Below are 23,479 nucleotides of genomic sequence, written 5' to 3'. Positions count from 1 at the left end.
TTCTACTCAATAGATGCCAATAGTGTACCATGAAGTTCTGACAAACGAAAGTATTTCCAGACATCACCAAATGTTAACTGGGGGACAAAATTTTCCCCAATTGAGGACCATTGTTCCAAAATACAAAATAAGTAGGACATAATCACTGCTCTGGAGTATTTTCATAGTCTATTGATGAAGAGAGGCACTTTCATAGATAATTACAGTGGAGTGGGACAAGCATATAAGACCTTCAGAACAAAGTCCATAGGCATCATTACAGAGGGAATGACAATATCATTAAGTTTCTCACTTTTCTCGGAAGCTTCAAATCATCTGGACTTAATTATTCAACTGATTTTTTTGAATTTTTAAATAATAGTTTTGAGATTTAATTTATATACCTGTATTAGTTTCTTATGGTTGCTGTAACTGATTGCCAAAACAGAAATTTATTCTCATAGTTTTGGAGGTCAGAAGTCCGAAATCAAGGAGTCACCAAGACTACATACACTCTGCCTGGAGGCGGTAGAGGAGGATGCTTCTTACTTGCTTTTCCCAGTTTCTCATGGCTGTCAGTGTTCTTTGGCTTTCTCACTTTCTGATCACATCACTGCAGTCTTTTCTTCTCTCTTCACATTGCCTTCCTTTCTGGGTTTCTTAATTTCCCTCAGCTTTTTTCTTTAAAAAATATTTCTCACTGAATTTAGGGCCTACCCCGATAATTCAGGATGATCTCCTAATCTCAGGATCCTTTAATTTGGCCTCATTTTAGAAAATGAACTTTTTCCAAAATAAGGTAAAATTCACAAATCCAGGGCCTAAAAACAATGAGGACATAGTTTTTGTGGGGCCACTCTTTTAATAACACCAAAGCATTCACCCATTTAAAGTGTATAATTCAAAGATTTATGCTGTAATCACAGAGTTGTACATCCATTACTGCTATCGATTTCATATTTTCCTTATCCCACCTCAAAGAAACACTATGTCCATTAATTATCATTCTTTTTTTTTCTTCTAATCCCCAGCTCTAGGCAGTCACTATCCTACTTTTTGTCTCAATGAATTTGCCTGGCCTGAATATTTCACATAAATGGAATCATACAATATGTCACCTTTTGCTACTGGCCTTTTATGCTTAACATAATGTTTTCAAGGTTTATCCATGTTGCAGTATGCCAATACTTCATTCTTTTTATTGTTAAATAATATTCCATTGTATGGATAGTCCATATTTTATTTATCACTTTAATACTTGATGGACACTTGGGTTGTTTCTAATTTTTGGTTAATATATATATATATATATATATATATATATATATATATATATATATGATGCTGATGTGAATACTTGTGAACAAGTTTTTGTGTGAATGCATATTTTCATTTCTCTTGGGCATATACCTAGGAGTAGAATCACCAGGTCTATCATAACCTTTTGAGGAATTGCCAGACTCTTTTCCAAAGCTACTATGACATATTATTTTCCACAAGTCTTTTGTGATTCTTATTATCTTCCTTTATTTAATTCTGTTATCAATTCTGTCTTTTCTGTTAACCTTCTCACCTTAGGGTAGAAAAACATTTCCATTCCTCTTCTATTAGTGTCACGATTTATCTCTGTTTTTGAAGAGACAAAGTCAATTATTTCTTATCTACCCTACATATAGCATTCACTTTACCCTATTTCCTGGAAGCTTAATAGAAAGCAAAAAAGTAATTTTGTTGTCTATCTCTAAATCCATAATCATCTCAGCTTTCAAAACCCAAAAAGTTCTGTCTGAGAAGTAAGCTTAATGAAGACAAACACCTTATCTTTTGATCTTACTTTTAAGCTTTATATACAACTTGTGGTGACTACTAATACATATTACATGAGAATGTGATGTATTATATGTTAAAGGATTTAATATTTAATAGGCTCAATTATTTGCCTTAATTATGGACACATTTCTGATTATCTAATGACTTTGGTTGTTATTTTTATATGTAGATGAACAGGAGACTGAAGATGTAGTGGAAGAATGTGAAGAATCTTAAGCAAGGACCTCCTGGGATGTGTTCTGAAGAAAGTTGGTAATGAAGTTAAAGTCTATTTCTTTCTGAATTCTTTGAATTTAATGAATGCATTATAGAGACTATTTCTTATGATTTTGACATTGGGGCTGGGGTAGAGTGTTTATCTTGCAAGCACAAGATCCTGGGTTCAATCCCCAGCACCAAAACGAACAAACAAACAAACAAATAAATAAAAACTAAAAACCTTCTTGCTTTGTAAATTACATTTCCTTGCTATTTTTTGAGACTTGGGGTACAATTGTTCAATGATTTTTCTTCATTGAAATTTCTGGGAAATTTGTAAGTATGTTGCTAATCTTGCAACATCAGGGACACAGTTATAAAAACCAACATTGTAACATATGGGTGTGTGTTAAACTAGTGAAAGTGGTATGATTGATGATTGTTCTATATTTGATTCTTTTTCTTTTTTATTTGATTATGTTGTCAATTGTGCCTTTTCTGTTAACCTTCTCACTAAGGGTAGAAAAACATTTCTATTTCATTTCTTTTAGTGTCACAGTTTTCCCCCTCTGTCCTTAAAGAGACAAAAGGCAATCAGGCCACAGGAAGAAATGAATTTTGTCAACATTAAGGGAGCTTATAGTAACTTATTAGCCATAATACTTTTCTTAAGTAGTTTAACAAGTTATTTGATATATTCTTTCAGTTTAGTCCATTCTTTCAGAGTTAGAGCCTTTGAGAATTTAGCAAGATGAGCAACAAAAGTCTGTGCTACCATTAAAAGAAAAGTTTTGTCTTTTTTTTTAAACCTTTATTTTTTAATTTATTTTTTTATGTGGTGCTGAGGATTGAACCCAGGGCCTCACACTTGCTAGGCGAGCACTCTACCGCTGAGCCACAACCCTAGCCTCAAGTTTTGTCTTTTTATAAGTAATTTACCTAGATTCATTGGAAAAATTTATGTGAATATCCCATAAGCTGAATTGGCATTAAATTAAAACTAAAAATCTAATTTATTTCAGCCAAAAAATGAGCTGGATATTGTGCTGCTTCTAATAAAATTTGGAGTAATATTTGTGTGTAGTGTTGTTATTTTTTGCTGGAACACATTCATCTACTGATGTTAGATAATTTTAATGATTGCTTGAATCCTACTTCCTTGACTTTTTAAAATGAATTCTTTTTTTTTAATTGGTTGTTCAAAACATTATAAAGCTATTGACATATCATATTTCATACATTAGATTCAAGTTGGTTATGAACTCCCAATTTTACCCCAAATACAGATTGCAGAATCACATCGGTTACACATCCACATTTTTACATAATGCCCTATTAGTAACTGTTGTATTCTGCTACCTTTCCTATCCTCTACTATCCCCCCTCCCTCCCCTCCCATCTTCTCTCTCTACCCCATCCACTGTAATTCATTTCTCTCCTTGTTTATTTTCCCATTCCCCTCACAACCTCTTATATGTAATTTTGTATAACAATATAGGTACTATTTTCAGAGGTATTGATAGGCAATTTCTTTTCCCAGCCTTTCCATTTCAATTTACTGTTTGTTCATTTAAAATAGCAATGATTCATACTGATGTCAGTGTGCTACCGTATAATTTATCTTGATGCCAAAATTTTTGCTGTGCGAGCCAGCAAAAGTTAAAAGCCATGAGTTTAGATTCTTATAGAAATAATGAGGCATTCCTGTGTGTTGAAGGATTTGAGTGAGAACAGTTGGAGGGCAGAGGTGGCATGGATGGGAATTTGGAGCGGATCAGAGAAGAGCCATCATTACTCATGAGCTTTTTAGAGGAGCTCAGCTTTCTAAGTCCATACTTTTCTTTTATTTGGTGTGTGTGTGTGTGTGTGTGTGTGTGTGTATGTATGTATGTATGTGTGTGTGTGTTTGAGAGAGAGAGAGAGAGAATATGTATCCAAGACTGAGACTGAGACCTAGACCTAGAGAAAGAAAGAGACACAGAGACACAGATAGGGAAGGAAAGAGAGAAGAGAAAAAATGAAATGGAGAAACACAGAGAAGCTATTTCTAGTTCAGTACTGCAAAGGGCTTATGACACCTTAGTGTGCTTCTGCAAATAGTACTTGGGGGAATAGTGAACCTGTTACAGGAGTGTAAGTGAGGGGAAGAAAAACAGAATGATATTAAGTAATGAATTTTGTCATTAAAAGAGCTGACACCATTCCATAGCTTGTCTACTCTAACAAGGACTGGTAAACTGCCTTTATAATTTAAGTCAACATAAAGTCTCCAGATTTTTAAAAAATTTTTTTAGAAACTTCTGATTTAGAAAGAAAAGGTATTTTTTTTTTTACTAAGAATAGCATTTTAATTTTAATTTTGAGATACCTTCTAAGCCTATTTTCCCCAGAACAAGATAAAAAGTACAGAAGACAAAGAGCCAATTCATTTTTGGAATAAATTTAGGAACTTAAATTATTCAATTTTTCTATACGCAACTCTTTAACAAAAACTACTGGTACCACCTTAATTGTAAATTCTCATAGGACTTAAAAGTTTATTGCCCTTCAATCCAACTCTCTTGAAACACGTGACAATAAACTACCTTTGGAGGAAAAAATCCTATCATCTTGGTAATAACATAATTTTATTTTTTAACAAGTCCTTTATTCCAAGTATAACTTGCTGGCTTGGAGGTCAATTTTGGAGTGAAATGGAATATGCCTGAAGAAAAGCTTGTTCCCAGCCACTTTTCTGTCTCAACCTGGTATTCTCAAGTCAATTTTGCTGTATTACCTACATATTAGAATTCTCTCCCAGGACTTCATTTGTTGAACTTCTCTGAGAACAAATGGTTTTATGTTTCAAATAATTATTTCTTTCAGATCAGTTTTCCTAATTACACAATTATTACCAACACTTCTTAGTTCCTACTTCCTTACCTTGGTTCTATAAAATGATTTGGCAATTTATACTTATATATGATCATTCTACCTAGACAGATGTTTTTAGAGCAAGAGAGAAAATGAATGAGAGAGGAAGACTTATTTTGCTAGCCAATTCCGTCTAGTGGTTAACAGACCTCAGAGCAAGACCTTTAATCTTACTTACAAAGTTTCCTCTTTGATTCATTTTTATTAAGACTGGAAATTAATTGGTCAGTATTTCACATTCATGATTAACCCATCCAGAACTCAAGGTATGCTTATTTTAACATGTTGGCCTTCTCTTCACAAAATAATTTGATATTTACACACACATTTATGCATTCCTTCCAAATTTTAAATTTCTCTTTAGTCATCTGTTTTTGACCAAAGAAAGATATCATTCTCTAAAAGGTGATATCTATAACACTTAGCTCAGCTTTTCAAAGACAATTCCTCCCTCATACACACTTTCATCTGAAGCTACTCCATGACCTGTGATCACATTGCCTACCCAGTGCCGCCATCCATGAGTCAGGAAATGGATTTGCAAGAGGTACATGTGCTTCACAGCTGTTCGTCTTTTTTATTGTTCTTCTTAGAAATAGATCTGGACTTTGAGAAGGATTCCATATATGACACCTAATGATATTAATGATAATATGAAATTGTATTCCTTTTGGGGTCCAAGACTTAAAGGTTGTCTTTTATGTTTTTAATGTGGTAGACTAATTTATCATTTTGTTCTTTTATTCCACAAATATTTATTCTAAACTTAGTCTTGAACAACTCAAGTCTTTTTAAATCATATAGGAACTGTGAATGTTACTATTGTTTACTGTAATTTCATTTTGAGTATGTTATATTGGTTTAAGAATGGCATTTACCCATCTCTCATAATATAAAGCCAGCAGAGAATAAACATGGATACAGTAAGTATAAATATAAACTTCCATGTGATTTATTGTTGTTCCTTTACATAAGAAACAGTAATATACAAGTTACACTGCTTTAGAATGTAAAATGGATAAAAATGTGTACAAAAAAGCACATTCCTAGAAAAAGTTATTGGCAAATAGTAAAAACTGGGGAGTAAAAAGCAAAAATCAAAACAAAATAAAACAAAGAAAAGAGCAAAACCAACAATTCTTCAATTCAGTGTGCAAACATATAAAAATAGAAATACTAACTCTATGGGTAGTATTTCCTGATAAATTATTTAAATAGCATATCTACACAATCTGAGATATCTATTCCAATGGCAATGAGAAAATAATTTATAAAAATAAAGCAATGATATACAAGATGATAGAAAAAAAAACACAACTTTCAGAAATTGTATTTAACATTTCAATGCTATTTCCTTACTGGGAATATTTTTTTCTGCAAAGAATTTTTATACTATGTACAACATTGACTTTTTTAGGTACTACAGTAGCTTTAAGTTTGTTAGACACTTAAACTCTTTCTGCTTGATCCCAAAATTCTTTACTCAGTCACACAACAAATGAGGTAATATTTGTATATAAGTTTCACCTTTGTCATTTCTTTCTCTTTTGGAAAAATGAAAAAAAAAATAGGCGTATGTTTTTATTCTCCCTGGAAATAGGCACAAAGGATGGGATCTCATGGCTTTTTTTGCAATCCAAAATACTTGCAAACAGACAACCAGAAATTCTTGGAAAGACAAAACAAAGAAGAAAGAATTCTAAATCATTCACTCTAAGCACAAAGTGAAAAGGCAGCTCGTTGTGCTGATTTTCCATGTGCCAGTTTTAAAGAGGTTTGCTGATAAATCTCAGCTACCTGCTCTCAAACATTTTCCATATGAAATCTTATTCCAGGTAGAACAGAGTTAATAAATAATCTGTATTTACAATCTTACAGTCATATGAAGACTTCTAACAAAGATGATATGGATAGTCCTTACACTACTTCCTGTTCCACAAATAATCTTTCAGACAGATCCCCCAGAATAGGTATAAAATAAATATTTTACACTGTAAAGCATTTGTTAAACAACAACAACAACAACAACAAGCCCAAGAAACTATAGTCCAAAAGAGAATTGAAAAACTCCATGGTAATTCAGGAAGATAGAAAAGGAATGTTTTAGTTAGATTGATAATAATTTTGTGCCTTTCTAACCATAAAAATATAAGCACAGCTGTCCCTCCTTTGGGAGGCAGCTAGAGCTCACTGAGATGGTAGGTTTTCCTATTTTCTGCTACATCTGCACAAGATACATCTGAAATAAAACCAACAATTTCAATGTGACCAGGCAGTGGCAGCCAGTACTGCCTTGCACTTCTGACACCCTGTTCTGGCCACTACAAGTGATATGTTAACGGCGGGACCAGGGAGGAAGTCCAGAGTCTTTCCCTCCCTGCCCTCCTTCTATTTGAGTGCCTATTTACGTGGGTTAACCAGCTAACACTGGTCAGCATCATGAAATCCAGCAATAGTCTTTCAATCCCCTGAAAGTGATTTAGTACCGAACATGTAACAGTTCCTCCATATTTTCTTCATACCTTTGTCTGTTGGGTATGCACCCTCTCCTAAGTGCTTTGGCCCTGCTCCCCCTGTTCCTAAGGGAGTATGTTGGGGTGGTTTTGTTTGCTAATTCTAATGAGTCCTCCCTTCTCTGACATGCCTGAAAATGCTGCTGAGTCCATTACTCAGAGATGGCCTTGCAAAGCACCGGCTCTGGGACAAAGCAGAGTGGAGCAGGCACCATGCCAACTGAAGCAAGTAGATGCTTTTGCTTTTTTGAAAGCAAACCAGAGTTAATTGTTTATATTCTTGGAAGATGTCTCTCATTCATTGGAGGCCGAATGCTGAGTCTGTGTTTGAAAACTGCATTTTCTTGAGGCAGGTCACATGTTCTAGGAGTTCACACCAATGCAAGCAGAGAAAAAAAAAAAAGGAAGGCAAGGAGAAGTGATCCTGGGGTTTGCTTAAGCCCTTGGTTCTAGAAGGTGCAGTACCAGCATTGGTTGTGATCAGTAGTCTGATCAACAGCTTGATGATTAGGAATCTGTTAAATGCATAAACAAATACATAAATGAAAATTAGTAAGGGCAAAATCATCTTAACAGTTAACAGAATTAACAAGACAGAGATAGCTATAATTTTATAGTGACAAAAAGCATTCACATTTCATTTCCTTTGCTGACATTGATGCCAGGAGACTGACATAGCATGGCCTTCCAGAACTTGTGTTATGCTTTCTAAGGCCTTCAGTGTTAAAAGTTTAGGAGTTTTGTTTTTAAAATATACGCTCAAAAATTCTATCACAAGCTAAGTATTTTTGGAGTACTATCAACCATCTTTCTTTACTCTTTATAACTGATGCCTTTGATCTTGTAGGCTTCAGGCCCTGGCTCAGTATTTATAAGCACTTATTTTGTGGTAGGTTCAACACTGGTCTCAGAGAGAGCTTAATCAATCACTGAAAAAATAAGGAAGATACAAAACTAAGGCTAATAGTGAAAATTAATTTAGCATGCTGGTATGAAGATGAAACTCCTTTTCCCTCTCTGTATACAGGGACAACTGTGATGGCATGAAGAAACCCATAAGCAGAGTGTGAGATGTGTAACATACAAAAATTTAAAGAAAAATATTAATAAGGTGTCAGGTGTCCAGCTGCTTATCTATAGTTTACCTCTGCACCATGTAGAAAGAGCACAGAGATTGCTAAGCAAATTCATATTGTTAATAAGGACTCAGGATTTCACTAGCCACAGTTCATAAGCATCATTTCATTTTTAGCACTGTGTCTTCCAAAGCAAAATATAAATAACCCTGCCCCTAAAATAGTCTTTAAATCAGCCTCTCCCAACTCAACATCCTGTTAATTTGAGTTAGATATGTCAACTGTACATTCGTTGCAATGTCGTTCCTACCTCTACATTCATATTTCAGGTCAGAGAAGAACACCATTTCTTGAGAGAAGACAAACAATCCTAGCCGACCACCAGCATAGGTTTTGTCATAGATGGGTCCTGAGTCAGCCATGATTTTCTTCCCTTCATACATTATCACTCTGCAGGAAAAATAGACCTCATTAGTGACGAGGCTCCTTTTTGTTCTCCTCCTCCTTGACTATCAGTATGACTGGAAGTGAAATTTAATCAGTGCAATCTTACCTAATGAAACCTGTCTTTGGCCTGTGGCTGAGACGCCATCTGTAGGCAGTGAAATCTTTCCAGCCTATGTGACGAGGGTCATGCCACAGGGTGCGCACCTGGAGGAAAAGGAAAAGAAAAGGTTGAAACATAGCTCTATCAGGAGATTTATATTTTGTTCCATAAGAAACAGTGCTTGAAAGGCACCACAGTGACCTAGATTAGAGGGCTGTAGTGTAGGATTTTCCCCAAGGCTTCTCTCCTTGTATGCCATTCAATGAATATAAAGCAGAAAGAAATCAAAGGAGTTTTTGTTTGAAGAGGCTGAAACTGCCTTTGGATTTGAAGAGTAACAGCAAGCTTCTCTCCCATGTACTATTATGATTCTTCAAAGCAGGACTTAATGCTTTAGTAGGTGATGCTGGGAACTTTACATCTAAGACTCCCCATTGGGAATCTTGGCCAAAGCACAGTGTTCCCAGTACTAGTCAAGAACCCATCCCTTTTGAAGGGTGTCACTTCTTACCTGGCCAGGGGTGTTTCCTGTGTGCCACAGGGCATTTCGTAGGTGCTCGCCAGGCCCTGTGGTAGAGTTCACAACTTTTACTGAAAGGCCTGAGTATCCCTGAGCCCTTGTAGGGTTGGTGTCCCAGTAGGACTGGGTGACTTGCTTCCACATAACAACATAGAAGCGGCTGCTGGACTGGTAGCCAAACACAAATCCAGCGTAGTCATCATCCCTTTCAGTGTTGATGAAGAAGGTGCCACTGAAATCCACGGCATTAAACTTATCAAAACCTGGAAGACAAGGCCAATCCAAGTTAAAAACTGCAGCCTTCATAAGGTTCTCATTTATGTTCCCAGATATCCTTAGTGCCCATGGGGACATGTCCAACCACCAGAGTTTGTATTTGCTTCTTTCCCATGTATGTCTTTACCTCTTGGTGTAAGAACTCACTACTCACCTACAGCAAGTCCAGGATCACAGTTGACAGTCTGCACGAGCTCTTTACCCTGATGGCGGACAACCCAGTTAGGGTCATTTTGGGATGTCCCTTTGGGATCTAGAGGAATCATCTGGAATCGGCGAAAATCGGTCTCACTGATGTCAACATTCTCAGGACAGATGTCATCAACGTCTGGCACATTGTCATGGTCAAAGTCATCTTTGCAAGCATCACCTCGACCATCACCTAAGGTCAGAAATACAAAAGGGCTTAGTGAAATTCTGAAATGTTGTAATGGGTGGTAGAATTCAATATCTTGTCAAAGTTGACATTTAGTCACTTTGTCCTCTCAAATGTATTCATCTTTGTTTTTATTTTCTCCATCCAGTCATGATGTCAGTTACCCTCTTAAAAAATAACTATGCTCACTTACCATCAGAGTCCTTCTGGTCAGGATTGGGCACCAGCCTGCAGTTGTCCCTGTCATCAGGAATGCCATCATTGTCATCATCATGGTCACAAGCATCTCCCTTGCCATCCTTATCATGGTCAGCCTGGTTAGCATTGGGCACGTAGGGACAGTTATCTAGATTATTCTGGTGGCCATCTTCATCAATGTCCTGATTGTTGTCACAGGTGTCTCCAATGTGGTCAGAGTCAGAGTCCAGCTAAAAAAAGAGACATAAAAGGAGGGTAAATCAAAGTATTAATCCCCAATGTTAAAGATGACATTAATGCATCTATAACAGGGAAAATTCTCCCATGTTTGACATGGCCTGTGCTTTTCATGTTTATTTTTTTACTACTACAGAAAGATATTACTATTAACCATTAAGTTTGAAAAGTGTTTTTCTTTTTTAATCTTTGTTTTTATATGTAAAATGAGAAATAATATTTAAATTTTTTTAAATACAAAACTTTCTAACAGTTATTTAATCATTAAGGTTGGAATGTAATGTTAACTGCTTACATATTAATGTTAACTGAAATCTTCTGGGTACATTGGTAATTTCCCATTGAAAGTTTCAGTTGTAAAATAGTTGACAGGTCAACTTCTCTCAATCAGAAAATAACGGAAACATGGCACTACTTCCTCTGCACATTATCTCGGTAATGTGTAGGAGAGATCAATTATTTTTTATTTTTAAGATATTTGGTTTTATATATCTATAAGAACTGTCATCTATTGGCTTAAAGTAAAACTGAGTTTTTTCTAAACAGATTTTTCTCAGAGTGCTTAGCATTATTCAATATGCATGAAATGCTTAGGGACTGTTTGTATACAAACTAGAATTTTTCTTGCAAGTACTTATGCTCTTCATTTGTAATATTTTTAATATGATGCTTGAAATTTGTTTTAAAATTTATTATAACTTGATAAAGCTTTAAAAGATCAATAATTTAAAGGGGGAAGCTGGCTTTCTCATTTCTTTTACTGTATAAAAATATTACTGCTTTTGAAAAGCTGATTTCTAAACATCTAGAACAATGCATTTTGGGAGGGAAAAAAAGTCTTCTCTCAACTTTTATTCCTTGAAAATAATGATGGGCAATTACACACACACACACACACACAAATACTTTCAGACAAGAAACCTATTTTGTGTTTAATGTCTATTTGTAATCCTTCCTAGTATGGATGAAAGATGATCTGTTTGTAATTTTAGATACTTTGGGAAAATAAGAGGGGTTTTCTCCAGATTTTGGAAGTATTTTTAGTTTGATGATTTCTTATAGCTAGATTATATCATAAGCCATGAAAATAAATTTTATTTTATTTCTGGACATTTTACCCTCTTACATATGATAAATACTATTGTATGATTGTTAGTCACAGGTCTTTGCTTTGTATAGTTTATCTTAACAATGGTAGATAATGCTGAACAAGTCAAGTGGCCTTTCTTACAGGAGACAAGATTGAAGTTACCAGACCTTCTCATTAAAGATCTGTGGAACTCTGCACAGGGCTCACATTAGGAAATGTTTACATGAGTACACTACAGCAGGCTCGAGAGAATTTTGAGCATTATGACAATGAAAGAGTTTGACCTCTATTAAATTCATTGTTTCAAAAGCCCAGCAGGGGACATTCCAATACCTTACTGAAAGACTCTAAAAGGAGTCCACCTACCTGATCTGGATTGTGTTCCAGGGGGCAGTTGTCACACTGATCTCCAACTCCATCCATATCAGTGTCCTTCTGGTCCACATTGTAGACATATTGGCAGTTGTCTCGTTCATTGAGGATACCTGCAGAGAACAGGGAGCATGTTAAGAACTAGACTCTGCAGCCATGGACATTTCAATACTAACAGTCATGATGTAAGTTTAAGCTGTGTGAGTTTTCTGTCACCTTCAGGCTCACTGATCCAGGGTGCGGGGGGTACCTTACCATCTCCATCAATGTCTGCAGCGCAGGCATCTCCTTCACCATTGTTGTCTGTGTCTGCCTGGTCTGGGTTATGGTTGTAGGGGCAGTTGTCACAGCGGTCTCCCACATCATCTCTGTCATAGTCATACTGGGCAGGGTTGTAATGGAATGGACAGTTGTCCTGCAAAGAGGAGAATGGAGCACTTTATAGTGTTGCCTGGGAAACTCAGCCGAAGCCTCCAAACACATGCACAATATGTATCCAACTGTAAAATTCTTCAAAAATTATCTTCTACTTAGGGGATATACTGAGTACTCAGTATAAGTAAAATGATCACTACAAAAATTAAAAGACAGGACATAATGAATGAAAATGGTGAAGAATGGATTGCTATTGTTTATACATAAGTGAGATGTAAGATATAACCTCAATATCTTAGTTCTCTGTCTACCCAAAGTAGATTTTACTGTAATTTAGGTGACATTTGAAATGATTCTTGGGAACAAAGTGTCATTTGTGTATGCTGCAGTCTCTCTCAAATGAGGGAGAAAAAGTTGTGATAAAAAATAGAACCCTTGGGGCTGGGATTGTAGCTCAGTAGTAGAGCGCTCGCCTAGCATGGGCGGGACCCGGGTTCAATTCTCAGCATCACATAAAAATAAAAGGCATTGTGTTGTGTCCATCTACACCTAAAAAATAAATATTAAAAAAAAAAAAAACAGAACCCTCATCTAAAATTTCTCTCGGCAACATCTATGTCCTCAAATCATTGAGACATGATGGATAATTCCTAATTAAGTATCAATTTCTTGAATTCTAAAGTGTTCAAGGCTGTTGTTGAACAGAAACTATTTTGTCTTTACCCTGTCATCTGGAATTTTGTCATTGTCGTCATCATCATCACAGGCATCACCAACTCCATCCTTGTCATAGTCTTCCTGCCCTGAGTTGGGAAGGTTGGGGCAGTTGTCCTAGGAAAGAGAAGACACACATTACAGCTATAGTTTGCATTCAATGCTCATCACATGCTCGAGGAACTGCACCAAGATATTCCAAACAGGAAAAGAATGGAATACTGCCCTATAACAGCATACACACAATTTTATGGGAAGGCTAAAATGAAATGTTTTCTTGGGGGATGGATATATACAGTTGGTATTAGTACTCTAGGCTTTATAGATACTGTGAATACAAATCATACTCTGCTGGTATTTATTACAACAGTGAACATTTTTTTTGGACAAAAGAATTGACTATGGGGCACAATTGCCAAAATAGTCTGTTCATTCATATTCTTGGCACCAAATACTAATGACTTTTAATGCCCTTCTGTCTTTGGGAGATTTAATCTTTCCATTTCATTTTCAAAGTTCCAATATTTAAAATTGCTTAGCATGTTCCTCTGAACAGGGTCTTCTTTTGGGTGGTCCATGAGGAAAGCTGGCTCACCTTTTTGCAGTGGTACGTTGCATTGGCCACACACACCAAGTCCTCGTTTGGCCAGCCATCCAGGTCTGTGTCCTCCCCGCAGATGATGCCATTGCCAGCATATCCAGGTTTGCACTCACAGCGGTACATGGGGTCACTGTAGTGGCCCAGGTAGTTGCACTTGGCATTCTTGTTGCAGTCATGTGTCCCATCTGTGCAGGGGTTTCGGGGCTTGCATACCTGAGGGTACACCATCCTGTTGTTAACATGGAGCTTTCAAGAGTTCCCAGCTATAATGGAAATAACAGCCTAGATCCCAATCATCTCCAAGTAGACAGAGACCCCACTGGAAGAATGTAAGATACTTCTGTCCCTTCCCATTCTCTCTCAGGGTTTCCAGGCTTTAGGCAAATGTTACTTTATATTTGGTTTTCTTGAAATTGCTCAGCATGACCATTTGCTCACAACTTCTTTCAGAACAGCATTTTCAACTATAGTGGCTATTAAGTTTTGCTTCTAAAACTAGAATGTGTACTTACTGCCCTCCCATTTTTATTCAGGGAATGAAATTTCACTCCCCCCTTTGCTAGTTGTTTTAGTCAAAGATAGCTCTCTTTTACACTGGTCTGCTAGTCCAGCTACTGTACCTGTTTGTTGGCCATGGCATGCTCAACACCTCGCCCAAAGGGCTGTGAGCCAGTGAAGCGTGGAGGGCAGGGCAAGCAGTTATAGCCAGGGTCTGTGTTCTTACATCTGTGCTCCCCATTGTGGCTGAAGCAGGCATCAGGCACTTCTTTGCACTGTGGAGGAAGTACAGGTTTGCTTAACATTTAGAAAATGCTGCCTTAAGAAAGTGCTGGGACAAGTTAGCTACTTTCCTATATCTAGTGACTCAGAGCCATCAGTTCCTCACCTCATCAACATCTTTGCACTGGATGCCATTTCCACTGTAACCAGGAGGACAAGCACCACATTTCCAGCTGCCATCAGGATAGCTAGTACACTTGGCACCAGCAAAGCAGGGATTGGATAGGCACCCATCTGATACAAGGGAGAGAGAGAATTGGTTGGTTTAAGCTGCTGTTATTGTCATGGCAGCCACTTAAAAAGCAATACAAAAGAAGACACTGTCCCTCTGCTACTGATAACTTGAAGATTATATTGTGCTCCTACATTTTAGAGTAACCAAACCACTCAGGACCAATCAAAGCTGGAACCCAATTGAATGCTGACTGAAGCACTCAGTAAAATTAAAAGGTCCTAGGGTGATTTTGTCCTGGGCTCACCAATTGGACAGTCCTGCTTGTTGCAGACTTGGTTTTCTGTCACATCACCAATGCAGTCTTTGCCTCCAAACTGGGGCATGGGGTTGTTGCAGAGCCGGCTACGTTTTTGCACCCCTCCTCCACAGGTGACAGAACAGATGTCCCACGGTGACCAGGGACCCCAGCCTCCATTGACTGTAAAAAAAAAATGAATCATACAAAAATAAAGGTCAGTTTTCAAATGTTCTACCTGCCATAGCAGACTCCCTCAAGCTTATTTGAAAAACTTCTGCCACCCTGACACATGGAAAGAATGTTTGGAAAGAGGGTGAGTTTGAAATGGTGTTCTTTCTATTTTTCATTAAAAGAAGCTGAGCATGCAGGACTTTGCTTCTGTTTGTTTCTCTAGTAAGTAACCTTCCCCCTTACATGACCCACTGGACTGGAGGCTGCAGACACCCGGCAACCAGCTGGGCAGAGCTGCTGCGCATGCGCAGCCCCTGGTCAGGCTCTCACTTACTGGGGCAGGCGTCTTTCCTGCAAGCTTTGGTCTCCCGGGCTTCGCCTTCACATGGTTTCCCATTCATCTGGGGGCTGGGAGAGTTGCAGAGCCGAATCCTTGTGATCACACCATCACCACATGTCACAGAACAAGATGACCACGGGGACCAGTGGCTCCAGCCGCCATCCTGTTTAACTAAAGTACAAAGCTGTTGTCACAAATGGTGCTGGTTTGGAGCTAGATATATAGAAGCCTAGAGCATCCAGAAATATTTCCAGCATATGGTCAATAGCAACTAAAACTAGTGTATGGTACAAATTGGCTCTTGGCCACATATCCAATATCAACATGGAGCTATATCTACCAGGGACAGATAACATGTAGCTATCTCTGTGGGTTGTCAATAACCTAACATTTACAGGGTACTTACCATGAGCCAAGCTCTATGCTTTTTTCTTTATATACATTATCCAAATAAAATGCTTAAAATAACCTTAGCAGGAACTATTACTACCCCTAAGTTGCAGATGAGGCAAGGGCTGTAGGGAGGATAGGTTGTGTTCAAGGTGCAGAGATAAGTGGTAGAACTAGGATTCAGATCCCGAGATTTCTAAAACCTGTGCTCTAAGGCTCCATACTGCAGAGTGACTCTTGGTGATGACAAATCAGACTTCCCTATCCCTAAGTGGCCAAGATGCTTACATCTCTTGTCACACTCCTGAATGTGGCAGGTCCGTGTCTGGACTGAGGAGCCCTCACATCGGTTGTTGAGGCTGTCACAGGAGCGACCGCGTTGCTGAATTCCATTGCCACACGTTGCAGAGCAGGAAGTCCACTCTGACCATGGAGACCAGCCATCATCTGCAGAGTCGCTGGCTGCAGGGGAACAGAGATTGGTTAGTACCAGATGATTAGGATGAGCTGTTCTTTAGACAGCTGTTTAGGGCTATTCATTTGCCAGAGGGTATAGAACAATATACTTTTTTTTTATCCACTTGGCTTTATTGAGATATGATTAGTAAATAAAAACTGTTTATATTTGATGTATACATGTGATATTTTGATATATGTATACATTGTAAAGTGATTACTACTGTCAAACTCATTCTCACTTCACATAGCCACCTTTTGTGTGGTGATTTAAGGTTTTCTCTTAAAAAATTTCAAATGTACAATTCAGTTATCTTAACTATAGACATCATACTGTACATGAACTCTCCAGAACTTAATATCAAGTGGTATAAAGCTTCAGTTATGTAGGATGGAAAGCAATATATTTCTTAGGCAACCAGGTGAGGCCCTATGGATGAGGATCTTTGGGCTAATCAGATGCTTTGACCAAGTCAGTACAGCTGAGACTTCTCAGTGTTATGTTCTATTCATTACTTCTTCTTTTCTCCTTTTGGAGCATTTCAGATGAGTTTTCCTTCACTGACTTAAGATATCCCATAGGCATTTCCATTCTCAGCTTTCTAAGAGTGCTGGAGTTTGGTGCAGGTGATAGGAGTCATTTTTGACTGTCAGAGAAGCCCCAGACCATGCGACAGACAAGCATGAAGCAGTTGGGTTGCTGTTGGCTCTGGCTCTAATTTGGCCATGAGGTCAGTCAATTTGTTGATATTCTCACCCTAAGCATGTGGAGCCTTCTTTGTACATATTTTCACAAGAGGAGAATGTGTTTGTTTATCTTCTGACCAGGCACCAATGACTACAATCACATCTATCTATCTCAGAAGACAGAGTACTTGTTTTCTTTTGCCATCAGTTGGAAATTTTCCTTGCAATCCCTCATTAAAGTTCAGAATACTGCTAGTCTCCATCCAGCTTTGTTCCCTGTAACCCACACCTTGAGTGCATGCTGAACAAAAAGAGATATACCCATGGCCACTACTGGGACTCCTGGATGAGAATGGTTGTTCTGAGTTGTGGTCCATATATGCAGAGGTGTGTAGAGGTAGGGGTAGGTGTGTGTGTGTGTGTGTGTGTGTGTGTGTGTGAAGGGCAAGTGCTACTTTCCTGTCTTCTTCCTTATCTTTGTTGTGATGAATCACTTTTATGACTTGTACCTATTACATTAAATATCATCTCAGCAAAGTGATTAATTTATATTGGCAATAAAAACCAGAAATAAGGTGCCATGAAACAACACAGTGCCTAACTTCTTTTAGGGCCCTGAAACTCAAACTGATGTTATTCTCTATCACTGCAGATAACACAGGCAGAATTTTTAGACCCACTTTAGTCCAGTGTTCACACCACAAACCTGTTGATTTCTTTAGTTAACAACTTTTTCATTACCTCTGAGGTTAAATTCTAAAAGAAGTCAACTTAGACCTATTGCTGCTACATATCCATCTCCTTTCCTCAAAGCATACACTTAAAATCAATAAGCTAAACCAGGATCATTACTGCCTATACCATAATCCAGATGAGTATTTAAAATTTTGTCATAATGAAGTTTTGGGTTCTATGCAGCAGCCAAGCTGTAGGTTAATCAGTTGTGCAGCAAGAAACAGAATGAAAATATATGAGGGAGATGGGATTGGGATCCAGTGTTGTGCCCAGCTATCTAGGGTGTATTAAAATTGATCTAGTCACTAAAGAATGGTTATGCCATTTTAGGAACTTACGCCAACACCGTGGGCAGCATTCTCCATCAGGAACAGTGGCATTTGAGCAGGGCATAATGGGACAGGACACCTTTTTGCAGATGGTGACTGAGTTCTGCAGGGTAAGAGAACAAGGGGAAAACAGGCTACTGAGCATATTGGAGTCAGAAGTTTACAAAATGCAGCATTTCCATTACAAGCCACAACATGCCAAGGCTGTAAATGCTCTAGTGAAATGGTTTTAATAGAAGATCTGTCTGTTGTATTTGCAGCCACCAGTATTATATGTTCTAGTGCTAGTTGCTTGTCTCTCCAAGATTTTTTTAATTGCTACTCAGGCATGAAAGTTATAGTACAAATAATTTATATAAGGGGAAATTGACAAATGTTATGGGTCAAAATCTATATCTAAAGAATTCCCAGATGACTTTTTAAATTTAATCCATCCTTAGGGGGAAAAGAAGAACTATGAACATTTCCCCCTCATCCATAGATCTTGCTTTATATTATATTGGAGAAGAATGGGCATTTAAAGAAGTTGGCTCCCAACCTCAGTAATCTGTGATTTGTATTAGCTTTACTTTGCTCGATAACCTAGATAAACCCCAAACTCACTGCCACTGGTGTGGGGACACATGCCAGCAGGCAGTGCCATCTGAGCCAAGTAGATAGTGACATCCTACCAATGTGGGGCTATGTGATTTGGACAACAGTCAGTACTGTGTAAAAGAACCTCTGTGCCAGAGCTGAATACAAATCAGGGTTGGGTAGGGGGAGGAATGTTTTAAGGAGGTTAAATTTACCTGACATTCAACACTTATTCTTTGAAGTAAATCAGCTAAATTATTCAGATGTCTAAGTAGATTTGTTCTCCTAGATATTTAGCCTGGGGTAGAATTGATAAGACTTCTGAGAGTTTAAAGAAGAATTCATAGATGTCATAATTGCATCTCAAAGAAAAGACCATTGTGGTAATCAGGTCATGGTACTTAAAAAGAACTTGTGTGGCCACTAGGTATTTCCTGAGAGTGTGTTTTTAAATGATCAATTCTTATTTTAGTTTGTGACCATCCCTTACCTGACAGTGACACTCAGTGCAGCTATCCACAGTCCATTCCTCATTATTCCTATACTGAATCCCATTGTGATAGCAGAGTGGAGGCTTCCTCAGTTCATTGGCCAGCACTTTGTTCTCTTCCGTCTAAGGAGGGAAAAACTATTGTTAGTGCTCAGCCTCATTTGGGACCATCTCTGATGGACCTTCAAGGGCGAGTGGGCTGGGAGCAGAGGCCACTGACCACTTTGTGGATGCTGTCCTGCAATGTGGTCACGATGGTGCGCAGGCCCCTGAGTTCCAGGACCATGCTGGACAGCTCATCACAGGAGATGCCACAAATAGCTTGCAGGTCCTTTGTCTTGTGGCCAATGTAGTTTGTGCGGATGGCAGGGCTGGAACCATTCACCACATTGTTGTCAAGAGTGAGGAGGACATTTGTAGCTGCTAAGAAACAAAATGAAAAAATAATAGAAGGGCTTCAAACAGATGATCTCATCAGCCAGCCCCTTGAGTTCATAGCTGTAAGACTTTTCATGTGAGACTAGGGATGCAGGAAGAGGGGATGTGTGGAATACCCATCAAGATCACTTTTGTAAACCTCTTAACTATGTTACCTAGGGTAAGTTATGCACAAATACTTTTGCTTGGATTTCTTGGTCTATCTGTGGTGGAATTCCCCTTATTTCCTCATATCCCCTAAAATAGAGGGGTACTCACCACTGGAGCACCCTTTGTTCCTGAGGATGTCTTCTGGTGTGGTTCCAAAGACAAACCTCACATTCTGCAGCACCCCCTGTGGGCAGAGGACATACATTATTTTTGGATGTTGCACGTGGGGTTGGGCTGGGGGTAGGGAGACTGTCTCTTTATGTTAGAAAAAGCACACAATAGCTTTTTCTTAAAAAGAGAAAGTTTAAAAGAGTTCCATTTCAAAATCATTATGTCAAAATAGCACACCAACATAAATTGCCAAACAACTTTAAAATCTTAATTGTGTCTTCTGCCAAGTCTTCAGCATTTTATAAAGAATTAAGTTATCAGCTAACTTGGGCACACAGGAAATGAAATCTGATACTAAACCCAGAGGATTTAGTATCAATAATGACACTCTGGTGTCAGAGTTAAATGTGGGAGTTCAAAGCCACAGTTGCAAAGATCTAGAAGATAAGGGAAGGAAGAAGCTATAGCAGCAAATAACCACTATTTGAATTTTTGATTACAGACTGGCAGCAGGTAACAAGGTGGTACTGATTTTGCTCATACAAAGTATCCATTTCACACCTATTAAAATTGGTGGAATGCATTTGAATAAATTATTTTCTTTGGAGCATAAGCAGTGTCTAATGCTTGAAGAGGGATGTTAACAGAAAAGGCTTTTTCCCAGGCCACCAGCATTGGCATCTGCATCACCTGCTACTAGTTAGAAATGCAAATTCTCAGGCCCCTATCCAGATCTATGATTCTGAAACCCTGGGGGTGGGAGGGATCAGTATGTAATTTAACTGCACTGCAGGGGACTCTGGCACTCCTTAAGTTTGAAAGCTGTTGTTTTAGTCTAAGGGCAGTATTTCCTGTAGCTCTTGAGACAGGTCAGCAGACTAACAAATGACCCCATTGACCAGGGCTCCAAGAATAGGACTCACCTGAAAATTGTCATTGACGTCTCCCTTTGCAATGCGGAGCCTGGCGATATTGGCCAGGTCTCTGGTAAATATGTTTTGGATGGGGACATCCAGTTCAGCATTCTCCATCTTCTCACAGTCGATGTACAGCTGGGCCCTGTCTTCCTGCACAAATAGGGTGATGGTTTTCCACTGGCCAGTGGCCAGAAGAGCTTCTTCCACAGACACTATCTGTTGATTCCCCTGAACACTCAGGCTCAGGTCCAGGGTGCCTGCTTTGCCATTGGAGACCACACTGAAGATCTGGCCAGAGTGGTCTTTACGTTCCACAGCCAGCAGTGTGCCCCGGGTCTTCTTCATCTGCCTCAGGGAAGCCAGGAGGAGGAAACCTTTGTCTGCCCGCACAGCATCCACTAGGTCTTGGAACTTGTCATCAGGCACAGGGGGGATCAGGTTGGCATTCTCAATGCGGAAAGCTGGGCTGGATGGGTCAGGCCCCTTCACCAGCCGGCGCCCAGAACCCCTTCGGGCAGCTCCAGTGAGTTCAAAGATGTCAAAAACACTGTTGTCTCCCCCAGACTCTGTTAGACAAAAGAGGACACAATAAACTTTTTAGGCTGGGGCCAGGGGTAGAGGGCTTGTCTCTGAGCAGGTAGGACCAGAGGGACAGAGTGAAAACTCCTGGCAACCACTGAAAGAACTGAATAAACACCATGATCAGAGGGAAGCTGCATCCTGATATTCAGTCAGGGCTCAGCAGTGAAACAGCAGGGCAGGAAGCATGGAAGAAGATGCGCCTGAACTAGCCTGCACCTCTTCCTCTTCCCCCTCCCACTAAAGGGATCACAAGGACTCACCTGGAATTCGGTTGGTGTCACACACGTGCAACAGGAACAGAACAATGAATCCCCAGGCCAGCCCCATGGTGGAGCTATTTGTGCCCAGCAGGGAACCTGTAGCTGAAAGCACAAGAGCCCAGGGTCAGAGACCAGCTAAGTAGGGATGGTGGGCAAAAATGGTGGGGGTAGGGGATGGGCATGGGGCCAGAGCCTGGACATCCCTCTGTGGCCCCACATTTGTTAGAATGAAGGACAACAGGATTTACTTTCCAGAGAGTAGCACACACATAAAATAAGAGAGCCCTGGAGCAGGGGATTGTAGTGTTCAAGTATGAGAGGCACAAAGAGCAACAGTCTGGGGCTTCTCCTTGGAAAGTCGAGGGTGAACAGCAAGACAAGGAGATGTAGTTTGGGGTACAGGGAGGACACCAGGAAGTAGAAACCTAGAGGACTGATGTACAGGTTCAGGTAGGATTAAGGGAATGAAAAAAATTCTCGGGGTGTCTTAAGTTTGTGAATGCCAAGGCTGGAGAGGATGGCTCTGGAGCCGTCCCATGAAAAGATTACCCCCAGTGGCTGGCGGGGCAGGACAGGACAAGCAAAGGGGGAGAGTAGGATATCCCTGACTCGTTCTGACCGGCTGAAGGCGGGGGGCTTGAGGTGGATGGCCAGGGCAGCACTGTTGCACTGCAGGCGGCCGATGTGGCTTACCTGTGTGGGCGCAGTGGCTGGAGTGCGGCAAGGGCAACAAGTCCTGAAGAGGCTCGGGGCAGTCGGTGCGCCTGGGGAGAATCCGGAGGAGGCAAGAGAGCTCCGGGAGAGCTCGCAGAAGCCCGAACTCGCCGGCTGGCTCGGGGACAGTGGCTGCAGAGGCGGAGGAACCGCGCGCTTTTAAAGGGGCGCTCACATTCCTGGGGATTCCTCTGACCAATGGGCGGCTGCCGGGCAGGAAGCGGGAGGGGGGCCAGTCTGGGTTCCTCTCTCCGCCCGCCCCCCCCCCCCCCCCCCGCTGCCTGGCGCGCAACTTTCCAGCTAGAAAGTGAAGGGGGAGGCAGAGGTCGGGGCACAGGAGCACTGGAACTTCTCAGAAAAATAGGTGCCCGCCCACACAGCCTTGGCGCACACAGACTCGCACTTAGGCTCTTGCGCCACGCGGGCTTGAGGCTTTCAGCGTGAGCACCCTGAGCAGCGACCCACCTTTGGCGACCTCCAGAGACCCTAGGGGGCGGCGGGGGGGGGTGCTTTTAGACAAACTCATCTCCTTGAGTGCCTGGGCAGTGGCTGAGAGACACCACTATGAGATGGAGACCGTTTTTGTTAAAAAAAAAAAAAAAAGAAGAAGAAGAAAAAAAAAGAAAGAAAAGAGAAAGAAAGGCTTAATGGGGTAAAAGGGACCTCGAAAGGACCAGTCAAAGAATTTGCCTATTGGGGAGTTCTTGACCTTCATCCATCCATCCCTGTGGTTTGGGGAACCACATGTCTCCCGTACTCCGCGCTACTGCCCTGGCCCGCACGCGTGCCCTCGGCCCGACCCTCGAAGGGAGGCAGTAGGGTGTCGCGTCGGGCGGGCTGGGCAGTGTGCAGGCTGGTCTTCCCTCCCACTGTCCACGGGGCACACTTTCCAAGCTTTTCCCAGTTGCTGCGGCGCTTCCACAGCTTGCCGCTTGGGAGCGGTATGCGTATTCTGATCAAGGGCTCCTTTCTAATTGGGGAATTTTAAGGAAACAAACTCATATTCAGTTTCCTCAAGCCAAAACTGAAATTGTGTCTTGAAAAACAGTTTTTGTGCCCACTCGT

General features: G+C 40.1%; 2 protein-coding genes across 8 annotated transcripts in view; one reads left to right on the top strand and one right to left on the bottom strand.

Annotated features, from left to right (window-relative positions):
* Fsip1 (fibrous sheath interacting protein 1) overlaps positions 1-3,080 on the top strand; it is a 202,877-nt gene extending 199,797 nt beyond the window's left edge. For all 6 annotated transcript variants that reach the window (XM_046461048.1, XM_058584676.1, XM_058584678.1 and 3 more), the window contains one exon: positions 1,979-3,080. In XM_046461048.1, coding sequence (XP_046317004.1) covers positions 1,979-2,025 — 47 coding nt within the window. In that variant the 3' untranslated portion in view covers positions 2,026-3,080. The remainder of the gene's footprint in view (positions 1-1,978) is intronic.
* Positions 3,081-5,848: 2,768 nt separating this feature from the next.
* Thbs1 (thrombospondin 1) lies at positions 5,849-22,556 on the bottom strand. 2 transcript variants are annotated; one of them, XM_046461045.2, is made up of 22 exons: positions 22,394-22,556; positions 21,701-21,802; positions 20,865-21,424; positions 19,939-20,014; positions 19,463-19,665; positions 19,243-19,365; positions 18,186-18,279; positions 16,258-16,431; positions 15,574-15,750; positions 15,075-15,248; positions 14,702-14,829; positions 14,436-14,588; positions 13,810-14,028; positions 13,224-13,331; positions 12,381-12,540; positions 12,120-12,238; positions 10,422-10,656; positions 10,007-10,234; positions 9,568-9,839; positions 9,063-9,160; positions 8,820-8,959; positions 5,849-7,948 (listed from the first exon to the last, which is right to left on the bottom strand). In XM_046461045.2, the coding sequence occupies exons 2-22, from the start codon at positions 21,765-21,767 to the stop codon at positions 7,941-7,943; spliced, it is 3,516 nt and encodes a 1,171-aa protein (XP_046317001.1). In that variant the 5' UTR covers positions 21,768-21,802; positions 22,394-22,556; the 3' UTR covers positions 5,849-7,940. The 2 variants fall into 2 exon arrangements, with proteins under 2 accessions (XP_046317001.1, XP_046317002.1); XM_046461046.2 differs by having other exon boundaries at positions 19,463-19,662.
* Between the last annotated feature and the right edge of the window lie 923 nt (positions 22,557-23,479).

The sequence above is a fragment of the Marmota monax genome, unplaced genomic scaffold (assembly GCF_021218885.2).
Source record: "Marmota monax isolate L192 unplaced genomic scaffold, Marmota_monax_Labrador192_F-V1.1 WCK01_AAM20220418_F8-fsc00001, whole genome shotgun sequence".
Taxonomy (NCBI): domain Eukaryota; kingdom Metazoa; phylum Chordata; class Mammalia; order Rodentia; family Sciuridae; genus Marmota; species Marmota monax.
This window is presented reverse-complemented; position numbering and strand designations above follow the sequence as displayed.

What these genes read in the sequence shown, in the direction of transcription:
- Thbs1 (XM_046461045.2), bottom strand. Translation starts at nt 21,767, where the DNA reads ATGGGGCTGGCCTGGGGATTCATTGTTCTGTTCCTGTTGCACGTGTGT. An exon ending in CAACGTACCACTGCAAAAAG is followed by an intron (nt 13,332 to 13,809) that starts GTGAGCCAGCTT and finishes TCTCTTTCCTAG; the next exon opens with GACAACTGCCCCAACCTTCC. An exon ending in TGCAGACATTGATGGAGATG is followed by an intron (nt 12,239 to 12,380) that starts GTAAGGTACCCC and finishes TGTTCTCTGCAG; the next exon opens with GTATCCTCAATGAACGAGAC.